The sequence below is a fragment of the Xiphophorus hellerii genome, chromosome 11 (assembly GCF_003331165.1).
Source record: "Xiphophorus hellerii strain 12219 chromosome 11, Xiphophorus_hellerii-4.1, whole genome shotgun sequence".
Taxonomy (NCBI): domain Eukaryota; kingdom Metazoa; phylum Chordata; class Actinopteri; order Cyprinodontiformes; family Poeciliidae; genus Xiphophorus; species Xiphophorus hellerii.
In genome coordinates, this window is record NC_045682.1 from 16440563 (window position 1) to 16456701 (window position 16139).

Sequence of the window (16139 nt, forward strand, 5' to 3'; positions counted from 1 at the left end):
TACTTTTTCAGATAGGGCAGTTTAAAAAAAACATTTTGCATTTGATTAAGTTTATCTTTTTTGTTGTTAAAATTGCCAAGTCCCTCTTGAAAATGAGATCTAGATCTCAATGTGATTTTACCTGGTTAAATAAAGGGAATAAAAAAAAAACCTTTGAGGGTCCTTCAGATTTAACTGTGACGTAAAGGAAAAGGTGGACAAATCTGGTGAAATTGTTTTATAGCACTGCATGCTAACCCATTACCTTTAGTGGGAACAAGAACTCTCACGACATAGCTATGTTTACTTAACCCTATAAAGCCCACACCATGAAATAACTGACAGAAAATTCCAATTCTTTGAAACTGGAGCCTTTATTGGTCCCTCTGAACAAACAAAAAAAAATAATTTAAAATATCATTTTCCATATATGAGTTTCATTTTGTATCATATTTGATACATCGGGTCACAATGCTCAAAGATTATTTTTTCTTGAACAAACAAAAACATAATAAAACACAAATAACTCAGATAAATTGTTAATTCTAAACATAAAAAGTGCTACAACAATGCAGCAATAACAAATCCACTAATGGAACTGGCAGGGTGGCAGTCTTGAGAACATAACATTTCAATTATTTTCTAGACATATTGTGGCTCACAACCTTTTTATTTTCCATTATGATAAGCTTGGAAACAGTTTCTGTCCTTGTTCAGACAAAGATGCACTCTGCATTTCTTACAGAACACATGGGCAAAGTGGCCCACACAGTGCTTGCATCTCTGTCGGGTTTCCCATGTTGGGAAATGATTGAGGCCATCCTTTCTCACATCAGGGGGCAACTCAGTGGTTTTCCTCCTCCTAGGAGGGGTTGGCGTTGCTTCCGGAGAGGACAAAGGTCTGCCACACTTTTTGACCTTTCGTGCACTTGTGAGGGCAGTGGCAACAGAGGCCTGAAACCTTCGCAGGGGCAGGTGTTTCTGCCTGGGATGCAGTTTCTCCAGATTTCTTCTGTAGCGGATCCATGCATTGATTACTGCCACTGTGATGGTGTGCCACCAAATGTAGATGTACCATCTTCGGGATCTGAAGCTGAACTTGTACAGTGCAGAAAGCATATCAAGAAGGTCAATGCCTCCCATGAACCTGTTGTAAGTGTCAACAATGGCCGGTCTGGGAACCATTATGTGGGTTTTGGCTTTTCAATCCCAACGCTTCACACTGCCCAGTGGTTCAACACCAACAAAAGAAGAGAGCAGGTTCACAGCTTTGTTGTCATACCATCTCACAACGATGTTGTTTTCCTGGTTTACTCTGAAATCCAGTGACCCTCTTCCGTTTTTCTTCAGTTCTTTCTCATCCATCAGTTGGCAATTCTTCACCCTGTTCATTCGGACTGTGCCTATGTAGTAGATTCCTCTTTGTTTCAAGTGCTCTACCAATGGAACTGACGTAAAGAAATTGTCAGCAAAAACTTTGTGATTCTTTCCTGCTGGAAGGGTTGAGGTCATTTTCAGGACAACATCTCCTGTAGCACCAACATCAGATTTCTCTTGGTCAAGATTTCCTCCCCTTTGGCACACATCAAAGTCATATAGATAGCCACTTTGCCCACCACATCCCCACATCTTGAACCCCCACTTGTGAGGTTTTCCTGGCATGTAGCACTGTAGATGTGATTTTCCTTTGAAAGGCACCATGATTTTGTCAACAGCGTGACATTCTTCAGGTGGTCATCATCGCCGCTATCTGGGTGTTCCTCACTCCTTGCAGGAGTCCATTCCTCATCCTCATCCTCATCCTCCCCTAGCTGCTCAATGTCACTTGAATTCCCATCCATAATCATATTCAGAATTTCTTCAACAGTGTATGTCTTTGCCATCTAAAAAAACACACAGGCACAAAAAACAGAGTGTTTATTTTATCTTTGAATTGGTCAGTTTTCAATGAAAATAAGCAAAAGGTGCAAGTTGCATATCTATTTTTAAGCTATAAAGGTACCAAATTATGAACATGCAAACATGTCATTAGTTTATATGAAAAAAGACTGTACATTGCTTGAAATACATGTAAAATACATGAAGTACAATAAAAGACAATTGACTGATTTTTCGAGTTAACTGACCCACTGTATCAAATTTGATACATCACTTTTCAACACGGTTTTACAAAAAAATTATGATAAAATACTAAGTAATTTTACATTGCATCAACTCAGTAAGTGTTCCTATTGATAGTTCACCCCAAAACAATTTTTTTTTTCTTACCTTAACCTTCTAAAATTGGCAAAGTTTTCCTGCTGAAAACGCATGTGTCCCAGTCCTTTGCCATGGCAGTCTTGTAGTATCAGTGGAAAGGCCTCTGGCGAGAAAGTTACTACCCCCTGTTGGATTATCAGTGCACTACATGTGTCTAATTGTATACATCGGGTTTTTTAGGGAAAAAAATGTCACACTGCTCATTTGGAGGTCTCAAAAACTCATGTATCACATATGATACGTTTGGCGTTATAGGGTTAAAGTGAGATATTAGTAAAATTTCCTCACCACTGGAGATGACAGAATTTAATGAGTAGGGATTTATTGTACTTCCTCAGAGATCACAGCCTGCATTAAGTGCAAGAGCGGAGTCATAGGTTAACAGCTCAGGCTAGACAAAAACAGCTTGATCTGTGGAATGCAGTCTGAGTGTCGCACTTTTTAATGTATCACTCATCTCCAATAACCTTCTGAGGATGTTTGCTTTCACAAAAGTAATGGAGAGTCTTTATCTTTTGCAGTCACTGTTGCCTCATTGATCTATTTTGATTTTTTAAGCGGTGCCAATTCATTTGAATTGGTCCATCTCAAACATGGTGCTCAGGCACACCGAATAGAGAGACAATGCACAGAAGAACAGCTGCAAAGTTTTTTACCTGCTTGTAATTGACAATAATTTTTCAAATGGGACATATATGGGTAGGAAATAGATTGAGAAATGGAAAACGGATAGGATTGTCTACAGACATTGGCACAAAATGGACACAAAGTGTGGTTTATGTAGGTTTATGAGACAGAAAGTGGGACCCAAATGAGTTCTATATGTACTGCCCATTTTGAACTGGATACTTTATCCCATCATAGACCTGTGAGTTGGCCAAGCACAGCATCCATAAGACCGTTTTTGCTCAAAGTAGAATAGAATAATGAGAAAAAAATGTAACTGAAGACTTTTCTTTTTTTTAAGTCCCAAGTAAAATAGCTTCTGTGGCACAAGAGCAAAATGTTTTATACAAATGCTGAGCCCACACCTCAAAGTGAAAATTGAAATTCTCTGAAAACAGACGTGATAAATTTTGTAGTAATAATGTTTTAGAAACAACCTAAACAAAAAATAGTGTCACAACTATGAAGACAGATGCTATAAACTTCCACCAGATGGCAGTATGAATCAGCAGTTTTTCATGAGTTTGACAGAGATGATAAGTAACGCACATTATGAAAGACAATTCATGACTGAGATAATTTTATTTTTATTTTTTTCTTTGAAGGTTAAGATACATTTGGAACTATTCAGAGAAGGACTGCAGTAAGACTGAAAGCTTAATTATTTTTATGGTTCATTAGAGAATGCTTAAATAATTACATTTATAACAGTCCCAAAAGAGAGCATACATACATTTGACATACAAATTGAAGCTCTTGGTCCATTCCACTTAAAGCTTCCAGTTCGAAAATCAAGCGGAGCAGAGGGAAGAACTTACAATGCAAGAAACCTTTATGACTATAATAGGGTAATAAAATATGTTTGTTTAAAAAAAAAAGCTTCCTTCTGCAAGCTAGAAATCGTCTCTGCCAAGCTGGCTTTAATTACATGCTATTTATTTCTCGCCGAGGGAAAAGGAAAGTGTTTACATTTCACATACAATATGCGAGTGAGTAGGACGGGAGGTGGGCGGTTAGGAGCCAAACTTAAAATATAATTTTGTTTGTGATTTCTTCACAGCTACTCAAGCCCACATTGCATGAGCTTACAGAGGAGCTGAGGGATGTGATTGGAGAGCAGGTTGTTGTTTGTAAAAGCACATGTTCTAATGTACCCCCAGAGGAGAGCGGTTGCCATGGATAATTAAAGAAATTTCCTCTGCTGATTGCAGTGGGAGCTATAGATTCTCATCTGGTATAAACAGGGGGGAAAAAATTAAAAGCATCACTCTATGCTGTGTTTCAATCATACCTTTGCTTTGTGTTTCATTTTGAATACTTGTTCGTCTAATTTTTCTACTGTAACCTACGTAAAAGCTGTAACCCTTCTGTCAAAGGGTTTCATCTTTTGCAGTAATTCTGGTTCTAACCAGCTTCTACTGTTGTATTGGTATGTTTGTAGTTTTTATAGAAAATCCATCTATCTGTCCATCCATCCATCCACATCATCAAAACTGATCTACAGACTTGGTCCGTTTTTGTTTTGTTTTTGCAGAACAGTTCAAATTCAATGAAAATCCGAGATAGCACTTGGGAAGATACATTTTCAAGTACTTACTCAGATTCTCAATTGGCTTTGTGTATGTGTACTTTAGCTACCTGTTCTAACTCCTGAATACTTTTTTTTTTTGTAACTATGTTTATGCTTATTGTTGTTTTAATACTGGAAGGTGACTCTTCTTCCCAGCAAGAATTATTTAATAGCCTATAAGACAGTTGTCTTCCACGATCAATCTGTATTTAGCTTCATCCAACTTTTTGTTTTATCAATTCTGACCAGCTTCCTTGACCCTCAACAGTATGACGCTGCCACCACCATGTGTCATAGTTGATGTGGTGTGTTCACGGTGATGTGGAGGGTTTTTTTCTTCTTCGTCTTCCTGTCAGCAAATGGGAGCTTTTATGGAATTTTTTCACCACTAATTTCTTCTTCCTCTGTGTTTTTGGCTCTGCCTCACTAGGTCAGGTACCAGAATGGTTTTTCTCTGATGCTCTCACTTCTCATTGTTCCCTGGTCAGATGATGTGTAGAGAATCGTGGAACAGGTTAGTCTGAGCATGCTCAGTGCGGGGGTTTTGGAGGCGTGGGAGGCACTGAGATGCTGCTGTAGTGATCCGCATCCACCTGACAGCAGTTGTTTTTATGTTGATGATGCCACACAGGTAACCCTAAAGAAAGACAAAACAAAAACAAAAACTGACCCTTCAAACCAGGAAATGAAAGAAGCCTCAGATGAAAAGCTGAATTTATTAAGTGATTGCATCGCTTTTCTTTTTTTTCTCTAGTTGTAGAAATGTGCTTCACTATAGCAACAACATTTTCCTCCTGGAAAAACCGATCACATAAATATCCCCAAATCACCATGGATACTAAATGTTTTTTTCTTGTCCTGGTTTCTACACTTGGTGACATTTTTAAAGTTGTGAAGGTTGTTTTTAAAGTAAAGAAAAATATTTTTTGAGAGTGTACTGTAATCCATACTTTAGAGTGTCATACCATGAGTTTCTTAGTATTTTACTCTTCATAATATGATTTGACATTAACCGTAAAGGCTTTGGGTGACATGTTACATGGATACCTGGAGGCTGAAAAACAGAGAGAACCCCAGAAGTGATTCAGATTATAAAGCAGTCATTTGCTGGTATCTATGTGCTGACCCTGCTTGGCTGTTTAATGGTTTCTCTGGAACAGACATGATTACAAGGAGCAAATGAGATTGCCGACCGATTCCTCCCATGGGTCAAGAGGTACTTGGATTGTACGGTGGAAGCTGTAATACATAGTCAGGTTCAATAGTATTTCATTGGGACAAACTCATTTAGTTCTAAATAACCATAATGATCAACCTTGATAGATGCAAATATGTGTCCTTTACTGTCAGGCACGCTGTGCAGATTGGACTTAAAATACAAAATATCCTGCTGTGTTTTTTCTAATGATAAAATGTACAACATTTTTTACTTTTTTTTAGCTGCTGTGAACTTGAACTACTCACTTTAAAAAAAAAACATAATATTTTTTTTTCTTCTTTTTTTTTAGATAAAGACAACACACTCAAAAACTCCAAGTTATGCTAAACAACTGTTTAAGACATATGTTCTTATGGTTGTTCACAGAGATTTCATTATTCCCTGCCTTTTTTTACCTGCTCAGTAGTTAGTATATGTTTTTGCTAGCAATGTTCAATATTTGCACCAACTTTCCTGGAAGGAAAATGTGGGTACAGAAAATGAAAACAGTACTAATATTTTAACCCAATATTTTATTCTGAATCAGAAAAAGGTACATGCACTGAAACTTAGCTAGCAAAACGACCTGAATTCTATTGTTTTTACCTCTATTTTCATTCTTTACTTTGTTTTTTTTTTTTTGTGTGTGTGTGTGTGTATCCATTTTTTACTGCCTGATATTCAGGGCGAAAACACTGCCAGACTGAGGCCTCCTGAAACAGAAAGAGTGGCTGTGAGCGGATAAATAGAATCTATAAGCATTAAATATAGACAAGATGAGGGGGGAGGAAATGGACAGAGGCAGCACTGCGTCATGCTTTCCCAGAGCGTTTCCCCAGTTCACTGGAGTGAGAAATAAAAAGCTCTGTCTCCAAAAAGCACACTGCAGACTTACATAATCTGTTTTAAGAGCGACTTCGACACTGAGTAGACTGCTGTGTTCCACCTCAAGTGGGACTTTGGTACTGCTTCAAAGATGATAGCCTCTTTGTTTGTCACCAAACTGACAAAAAAAAAAAATGTTTCAAGATTCTTATTGATTTTTCAAATGGTTATTTAAACAAAGATTATGTTTTTTATTATTATTAGTGCTCAAACATGTCATTTGTACTATTTATTGCAATCTAGTCAATGTTTTGAAGCTATTACATGTAAAAGAAAATTAAAAATAAGTTTACCTTTTATGCTTCACAAGCTATAAACCTCCGGTCTTACCACATAAAATGCCGATCTTTACCCAGACTGTGGACAGCTGCGTTTGTAGCTGCGTTTGCACTTTAAAAAAGACTCAAGGAGCCTCAACCAGACTGAAAGCAAGGGAGCAGAAATGCAAGGAGGGAGGAGGGACCACCAAGGAGGGAGGGGAAGGGGAGGGTACGGTGGTGGCTGCTGGCGCTTTATGCAGTTTAGTTCTGCTCAGAGCACCAGCGCAGAGCTCCTTCACAGCCTGCAGGGCTGCCTCTGCAGTTCAGGGGAAATCCTCACATGGAAATAACAGCTGCACGGGGGGGAAGTGGGACAAAAGGTTTTTAGAACAGAAGACAAGAAGAGGAGGCTGGCAAGGTGAGTAAAACCGGATGGGATGACTGTTTCTGTCTCCTGGCAAACAAACTTTGAGGTGGATGCAGCATGTTCTGCTTTTGGAGTTTCTTTAAATATTTTACTACTCCTTAGCTTTGGTTTCTGCTGCAACAATTCACTCCTTTTGCACTTTGTTTCATGTTTGTTCGAACGTTTGTGCTTCAGTTGCCATCTCAGAGTTATTTTTGAATCTTTTTTGGCAACTGTAATATTGGTTTGTTTAGCTGTCTGTAAAGTTTACCACACACTGTGTGCGTGCAGGTGCATGAGTGTGTCATGTGTAATTCTTGTATTTTATGAGTGCGACAGTCGATTGAAGCTAAGCAGGCTACCAGGATGTTTTACAGTTGCTATTAATAACCTTATTCTGTGGGAAAAAAATATATATATTTCTGTTTCTTTCCAAAAGGACATCTCATCCCTTGACCCCACCTGATGATCCCACGATTCCCTGACGCTGGTTCTTCTTGCAGCAGAGGTCGCGTGCCACATTACTGCGGGGTCGTTTTTGACATCTTCAGATACCTTGGTGTAAACCCGCCCCATCCGCCCCTGCCTCAACCCCCACAATGGCTGGCTGTACCAGCCGCTGCAGGCAGGGGGTGCAAAAGCTAATTCAGTCCCTGCAGAGACTGGTCTCAGGAACCCTCACTAAAGGTATGGGGGCTTTTGGCTTATGCACTTCCAAATTTCTCAACGTTTTGTGTATGCAGTCTGTCTTATTCAGTGTTTTTCTATCTATTATCAGCATCTGGTGTCACTCTTGCTTTTATTAAGCCACTTTCTACCAGTTGACAGTTTGGACCTGGTTTATCTTATGGTGCTGGTGGAGGCTTGTGACCAGTTTACCACACTAGAAGCTGTTATTCCTCAACAGCTGTGGGTGTCTTCTAATAGCATCTGTTTCGTATCACATTTTAGCAGGATGATTCTGAAAAAGTAAAACTGTGATTCAGTTGAGATCAGTGTTTACAGTGTGAGACAAAGGTTAGCTGAAGCAACTACTGGAACACAACACAACGTTTAGGTGCTCAAATGTCAAATTACTAAGACAATTCATATTACTATATTACTTTAAAATGTTTCACGTGTCATTTATAAGCGTATAAAGTGCAGGATTGCATCTTACCTAATTGTTTGCTTTGCATAGCCCACAGAAAGCTTTGCTCGAACTTTTTGGCCACACTTACAAAAAACGTTCAGGCTGTCCAAGCTAGTGGTGAGCTCATGCCCTGAAAGTTGAGTTGAAAGTTGATGCCCAGGAATTATGTCCTTCCAGTCTGACTGAGCTTGGTGCTTTTCAAAAAAAGAAATTAAGCAAAAAATCTTCACATTGACAAATTTAGGTGCAGAAAACTGAGAAAATACTTGGCAGCGTACCAGCAGGGAAAGGTCAAGTGTTTACTCAGAGGGGCTGAATACAAACGCACAATCATGAATCTTCACAATGAAAAGTTTCAAAACCATACATCATTTTCCCTCTACTTTCAGATTATGGATTACTTATGCCATCTGAATATGATAAGTAGTAATCAAGATAAAACTGAGAGTTTGAGGTGCTTTGAGAGAAAAGGCAAAAATGAAGCAAAAACCCACAAATTACTCCAACTCAGGCCATGATCCTTAAAAATGTGTACAGATTGCAAATGAAGTTACTCATTATTAACTTTCTTCTACTTGCCATGCAGCGACTTTAGTGTGTGAAATGTCCAGCTCTATAGCCACCAAAATGTTTCTCCCTGAGATCCGTCTTTTAGATGTCTGCTGCACAATTTCGCAGGCCAAACAGCTGGGTCACATTAGCGTGCGTCCCTGAGGCAAAAGTCGTGATGTACTCTAAAAGCTATGGCCCCTTTCTTCCTGTGACATCTCATCCCGTAGTTAAAAGTTACTTTCAGTGTCATTGGGAAAAAAAAACATAAAATGATGAGTCAGAGAGTCATGCTGCTCTGCCCGCTTTCAGGGGAAGACTGTTTGTTCCAACCTGACTTTTAAATTCAGCCTATGTAAATGCATGGCATATTAAATCACTCCAAATCTGCAGGCAGTGCATAATTAAAACCAGCTTCGCCTTGGGGATTAATCCACATATAAACAATAGTGGTGTGCGTTGAATGGAACTTGGTTCTGATGGGACGCTTCCTGCAAAAAACAATTGAGTTGACTGTAATGTTCGCAAACTGGATTTGCATTGTCAACCATGACATTCGATTTTTGATGCAGAAATTACTTTTTTTTTTAAATGATGAAAAGAAAAAAGTACTTCACTTTTCTGCAAGAATACAGCCTCCTCACACCTTCAGGGTTTTATGTGGGTGAAGCGGCTTCACGTACGCCGAGCCAATTCCAGACCTGGATTTGCGTTAAGGAGCTTAATCATCACTGCTGGAACTGAGTAATTAAATGAAACGGAATGAAATCCAAAATAGCAAAGATTTAACAAAAAAAAAAAAAAAAAAGAAGCTTGCAGAAAGATGTTCTGTCTTTATTTGCCAGTAATCCTGTCTCGATTCTTTAAGCACGAATAGCTGATGAGACAGAGTGCCAGTTGTATTGAACATCTACTGCCGTGATGCTGTATCTCTGTTTCGGCGCTTAGTACTGTTTTGTGCATTGTGGTTTCAGCGCGCGATCGACCTCCTCTGGAATAAAGGTAACTTGTGCACTGAGGAGCAAAGGGAGCCTTTCATTATGCTGCTGCATTATTAAATATTCCAGCGCTAATGAAGAGCTTTTAGCAAAACTAAGAATACACAAATAGTAACAAAGTGGGCAAAAAAAAAAAAGGTCAATTATTTTATCCCATAGTGATACAATTATTGGTTTTGGTTAAAACAGCAGCATTCTATTCATTAATAAATATACATACATGTTGGATACTATGTATAATGATTATGTGTACAGTTGAACTATTTAAGTATAGCATAGTTCTTGCTTAACAGTATCAATTTTCAAAATTATGAGAACATATAAAAAAGTATTCAACAGGAACCCTGATATCAGAGAAATTCACACCTTAGTCAAAAATTTAAAGCTCTAAAGCTGAGTCAATATCTCTCTGATAAAGACTTAATCAAATCACAGTGTGTCCTCAGGCCAGTTCTAGAATTGTAGATATGCAAAGGTTGGTCTGGCATCTGTGGTAACCTTTGAAATGTGTCTCATAGCAATGAAATTTAATGTATTTATTGTGATTTAAACCAACACGAGGCAGTACAGAACTGGGAAGTGGAAGAAACACATTACAGGGTTCTTCTTAAGTTTTGTCGGAACAAAAATCTGAAAAGTGCGGCATGCATTTTTATTCAGAGCTTTGGCATCTGTCCTTTTCAGAACCACCTCTGCTACAGTTATAGCTCTATATTTGTGTGTATGTCTCAACCAACATTAAACACCTAAAGACTGACTTTTTTTTGTCACACTTCTTTGAGAAATGATTTGAGCTCAGTCAGACTGGATGGCAAGCATTTGTGAACATCAAATGTTAAGTCTTGCTCTGATTTGAACTCAGACCAGCTTTCCTGATCCACTGTTGAAGATTAAAATCCCAACACCAAGTTTCACAGTACTGAAAGTGTGTTCAGGACGATGTTCAGTGTTCATTATGCTCCAGACATAACTCACGTGGGCATGGAAGTTCAACGAAGTCACATCTAGCTTCAGACTCTTCTTCAACCTTTTGAATTCGTCCCGAAAGTATTGTCTTACTATAGTAAGAAACATTTAAGTTAAATTTGCAGAGTGCCTAACTAATAGTCGCCCAAACAGCAAATTTCCCCTACCTGAGCGAGCTGTTATCTCTGCAGCTCCTCCAGAGTTACCATGATCCACTTAGCTGAAGAGTTCTGGAAGATCTCTAATTGTTATAACCTAAACGTTCCTTTAAACTCCAAGCAGCTGCATTTCTTTTGTGAATCCACTACAGACAGCTAGACTAAACTTACTACTTGGACTTCTGGAATCAAATACATAGAAGGATGAGGTTGTAAGGTAAAAAAAAAAAAAAACACCTGCTAAAGATTAAAGGGATGTGAATAGTTTTGCAAGGCACTGTGATAAATGTTTAGCTGATAGATATTCGTATTCTAAATTGAATGATTCATGCAGGCTTGAAAACTTTTGTAAATTTAGGGTTGATGCTCCTTTGCCTGCTCTCACTTTAACATCGCACAGCTTCATCTCTACGGACTGCAATGGAGCAACAGCACATGGTTACATATGCATGGGAGGAAACAAGAAAACTGTGCACAGACAACACACAACAGCATTCTATTCAGTTTTCAGAACTATAATGTCTAGTTAAACATGATTGCATCCACGGTGTGTAATTTCTTTTCTTTTTTTCTTTTTCTTTTGTTCATGCATGAACTGTGATCTTTGTCTCTCAGTTTTTTCTTCTTTTTTTTTTTTTTTTTAAAGAAGCCCTGCTTCCCCATCATGAATATTTATCTTTAGACCTTTAGACAGCAAGCTGAGCTTTCCAGAGCAGAGGCTGATGATATGCCTTAGGCCTGAATCTTACTTGGCACACATTGTTATTGTTATCTTCCAGGAGATATGCTGTGATTTGTATGCCGGTGTCAAACGTTTTTGAGCAAAAACTTTTGCTCATACAAGCAAAAGCTTATTCAAAATTGAAATTTCTTTTATGAAAACCCTGTCATTGGACTAGAAGAGTGAAAGCTGGTGCCATCCAAAAACAAAATCACTCCATATTTAAGGCTCTTTAAATGTGATTTGAGTTCCTAACATCAGATTAATTCATGGATGCACCTTAAAATGTGCCTTACTGATAATAATCAGTGTGTTTCAAATAGAGCATAACTTACCTGCAATGGTGGCACTTTTTTTGTCAAATCAAACAGTTCTAAAGTTCCTCAGATTTGATTCAGACTAATTATTTTGATCTTTTATGCTAAGTGGCCAAAGCGAAATTTTACTTACGTTTCACACAAATTGAAAACAAATTCTTCCGAGCTTCCACCTCACAGAGTACTCCACTTTTGTAGCCCTTAAATACATTTTTTGGTTTACTTTAGATGTCTAGGAGTGCAAAAAAATTACATTTGTTCTCTCCCGGTGCTGCGTAGACATCTTTACAATCTTTTTGGATCATTTTTTTCAGTCTGTCAATTTTTCTCCATGGTCTATTACATTTTCTTGCCTATTACATCACAGCACTTTCTGTGGAACTGCTAGACAAGATCGTGGACTTGCGGCTAATCGGTTTGGTGAATCCGCCATGTTATTTCCTCGCAGTAATTTTCAAGTTCAAGTTATGCTTGAAATTGTAAGTAGACAAATCAAAATGTTCGCTCTTGGCGTTTATTAGCTCGCAGGATTCCTTACATCGTCCCCTGGCATCACAACCTGGTTAAACTAAATTTTTCTCTGGAGTTTACCCGCATCAGAGGGGAAATTTGGTTTGAGCGGGGCACGTAAGGATGAGTGCTTCATCAACCCCCGCCAGTATCGAGTGTGATTTTCCAAAAGACTTGGTCTGATTGATGGGTTTATTCGTTCTCTCTAAGCCAACAAGAGACACATTTTCACTTTGGGACAAGTTAGTTTGTTTAGTTTTTTTTCTCCTCTAGTTGACAAAATTTGGATTTGAAGACAGCCTTTTGAAATTAAACTGCCTTTGTACTTAACATTTGTTTACTGATCCAAAACATTTCAGTGTGACCTGAAGAAGAAGAAGAAGTTTGTAAAGGGGCAAATTCTTCATGTAGCAGTGTTTGTGTCCTTTCCTGACTACTTTGCAGTGATGTTCTAAGTCCCATTGATCTAGTAAAATGAGAAGGATTTGACTGTAACGGCACATTCAAAGGAAGTGAATTTCTTTGAACCCTGCAACTGCTAACCCACATTTTAGTCATTAACAGTGACAGTAAGCTACATGAATAGGATGACATGTATTTTTTATTAATCACTGCAAAAATCATTAGCTCTTAAAAGAAGTATTTTTTTTTTCTTCCTTTTAATATATTCATGTGACATCTTTTCCTCCCTTCACCCACGCACCACCTGCTGCCTCATGTTCTCATTCCCCGGTTAAGTGAAGTAACTTTTGGCAAACATGCTGGAATCACGTAGAAATCCACACTCTTTGGCAACACCACTAGCCTTAGCTGATAGAAAATTTGGATTTTTCAGAATAGTTCAGAGAAAATCACAAAAATGAACGTGACACACATGCCAGCCCATGCTGGGCTCACCAGAGGAAAAAGAGTTAGAAATAATATTTTTAAGTGCGTACTTTTAAATTTGTGTGGACGGATTCTGATGTACGACACAAACCCATCAGCGGTGGGATCTGTGCCGACCAAACTCTACAGCAGCCTCACCAGCCCTCACTCTGTCCACCCCCAGAAAGACTCTTTTTTTTTTTACTAGTTTTTTCACTCCACTTGGCTGTTACAGCAGTGGATTGCAGCTAACAGCGTGTGACTTTGCTTTTAATTTTTTACATCACCTCACTACATGCTTTTATGTAACCAACCTCTCCAAGATTTATTTATATCTCTTGCAGATGCATCCTCTCTGTGTCTGTGTTTCAGAATTTTGCTTTAGCTCCAGGTTTTCTTTCTTATTGTTTAAGTTAAACAATTCTCTTTGTGTAGTTGTTGCACACACAGAATGGTGACTGTTGGGTTATGTGTAGTACCTCATACCAATTGTATGTTTGACATGAGACCCGTGGGAGGGGCCAAAGGGGTCGGGTGCAGTGTGGGATGGGTGGCAGCAGAGGGAGGGGACCCTGGCGGTCCGATCCTCGGTTGCAGAAAACTGGCTCTTGGGACGTGGAATGTCACCTCTCTGGTGGGGAAGGAGCCGGAGCTAGTGCGTGAGGTCGAGAGGTTCCGGCTAGAAATAGTCGGTCTCACCTCGACGCACGGCTCTGGTTCTGGAACCAGTCTCCTTGAGAGGGGCTGGACATACTTCCACTCTGGAGTTGCCCAAGGTGAGAGGCGTCGGGCAGGAGTGGGCATACTTGTTGCTCCCCATCTCGGCGCCTGTACGTTGGGGTTTACCCCGGTGAACGAGAGGGTAGCATCCCTCCGCCTACGGGTGGGGGGACGGGTTCTGACTGTCGTTTGTGCTTACGGGCCGAACGACAGTTCAGATTACCCACCCTTTTTGGAGTCCTTAGAGGGGGTACTGGAGAGTGCTCCTCCTGGGGACTCCCTTGTTCTGCTGGGGGACTTCAACGCTCACGTGGGCAATGACAGTGAGACCTGGAGGGGCGTGGTTGGGAGGAACGGCCCGCCCGACCTGAACTCGAGCGGTGTTCTGTTGCTGGACTTCTGTGCTCGCCATGGATTGTCCATAACGAACACCATGTTCAAGCATAAGGGTGTCCATATGTGCACTTGGCACCAGGACACCCTAGGCCGCAGTTCGATGATCGACTTTGTCATCGTTTCATCGGATCTGCGGCCGTATGTCTTGGACACTCGGGTGAAGAGAGGTGCGGAGCTGTCCACTGACCACTACCTGGTGGTGAGTTGGCTCCGGTGGTGGGGGCGAAAGCCGGTCAGACCTGGCAGGCCCAAACGTGTTGTGAGGGTCTGCTGGGAACGTCTGGCGGAATCCCCTGTGAGACGGAGCTTTAACTCCCATCTCCGGCAAAACTTCGAACACGTCCCGGGGGAGGTGGGGGACATGGAGTCTGAGTGGACCGTGTTCCGTGCCTCCATTGTCGAGGCGGCCGATCGGAGCTGTGGCCGCAAGGTTGTCGGTGCCTGTCGCGGCGGCAACCCTCGAACCCGCTGGTGGACACCTTCGGTGAGGGATGCCGTCAGGCTGAAGAAGGAGTCCTATCGGGCCTTTTTGGCCTGTGGGACTCCGGAAGCAGCTGATGGGTACCGGCGGGCGAAGCGGCATGCGGCTCGGGCGGTTGCTGAGGCAAAAACCCGGGCGTGGGAGGAGTTTGGAGAGGCCATGGAGAAAGACTTCCGTACGGCTTCGAGGCGATTCTGGTCCACCATCCGGCGTCTCAGGGGGGGGAAGCGGTGCAGCACCAACACTGTTTATAGTGGGGATGGTGTGCTGCTGACCTCTACTCGGGACGTTGTGGGCCGGTGGGCAGAGTACTTCGAAGACCTCCTCAATCCCACCAACATGCCTTCCACTGAGGAAGCGGAGCCTGGGGACTCTGGGTTAGGCTCTCCAATCTCTGGGGACGAGGTCGCCGAGGTGGTTAAAAAGCTCCTCGGTGGCAGGGCCCCGGGGGTGGATGAGATCCGCCCGGAGTTTCTTAAGGCTCTGGATGTTGTAGGGTTGTGTTGGTTGACGCGACTCTGCAATGTCGCATGGACATCGGGGGCAGTTCCCCTGGATTGGCAGACTGGGGTGGTGGTCCCCCTGTTCAAAAAGGGGGACCGGAGGGTGTGCTCCAATTATAGAGGGGTCACACTCTTAAGCCTCCCTGGCAAGGTCTATTCAGGGGTCCTGGAGAGGAGGGTCCGTCGGATAGTCGAACCTCGGATTCAGGAAGAGCAGTGTGGTTTTCGTCCTGGTCGTGGAACGCTGGACCAGCTCTACACCCTCGGCAGGGTCCTGGAGGGTGCATGGGAGTTCGCCCAACCAGTCTACATGTGTTTTGTGGACCTGGAGAAGGCGTTCGACCGTGTCCCTCGGGGAGCCCTGTGGGGGGTTCTCCGGGAGTATGGGGTACCGGGCCCTTTGATACGGGCTGTCAGGTCCCTGTATGACCGGTGTCAGAGTCTGGTCCGCATTGCCGGCAGTAAGTCGGGCTCGTTTCCGGTGAGAGTTGGACTCCGCCAGGGCTGCCCTTTGTCACCGATTCTGTTCATCACTTTCATGGACAGAATTTCTAGGCGCAGCCAAGGTGTTGAGGGGATCCGATTTGGTGGCCTTAGG

General features: G+C 41.4%; 1 protein-coding gene and 1 long non-coding RNA gene across 2 annotated transcripts in view; one reads left to right on the forward strand and one right to left on the reverse strand.

The window, feature by feature from the left end:
- Positions 1–391: 391 nt before the first annotated feature.
- On the reverse strand, positions 392–2500 carry LOC116728001 (uncharacterized). Its single transcript, XR_004340918.1, has 2 exons — positions 2248–2500; positions 392–1862 (listed from the first exon to the last, which is right to left on the reverse strand). It is a non-coding gene; the product is annotated as an uncharacterized LOC116728001 (long non-coding RNA).
- A 4581-nt stretch (positions 2501–7081) lies between these two features.
- kcnip1b (Kv channel interacting protein 1 b) overlaps positions 7082–16139 on the forward strand; it is a 28865-nt gene continuing 19807 nt past the window's right edge. The window contains exons 1-2 of the mRNA XM_032576805.1: positions 7082–7235; positions 7663–7910. Of these exons, the coding sequence (XP_032432696.1) occupies positions 7823–7910 (88 nt within the window). The 5' untranslated portion in view covers positions 7082–7235; positions 7663–7822. The remainder of the gene's footprint in view (positions 7236–7662; positions 7911–16139) is intronic.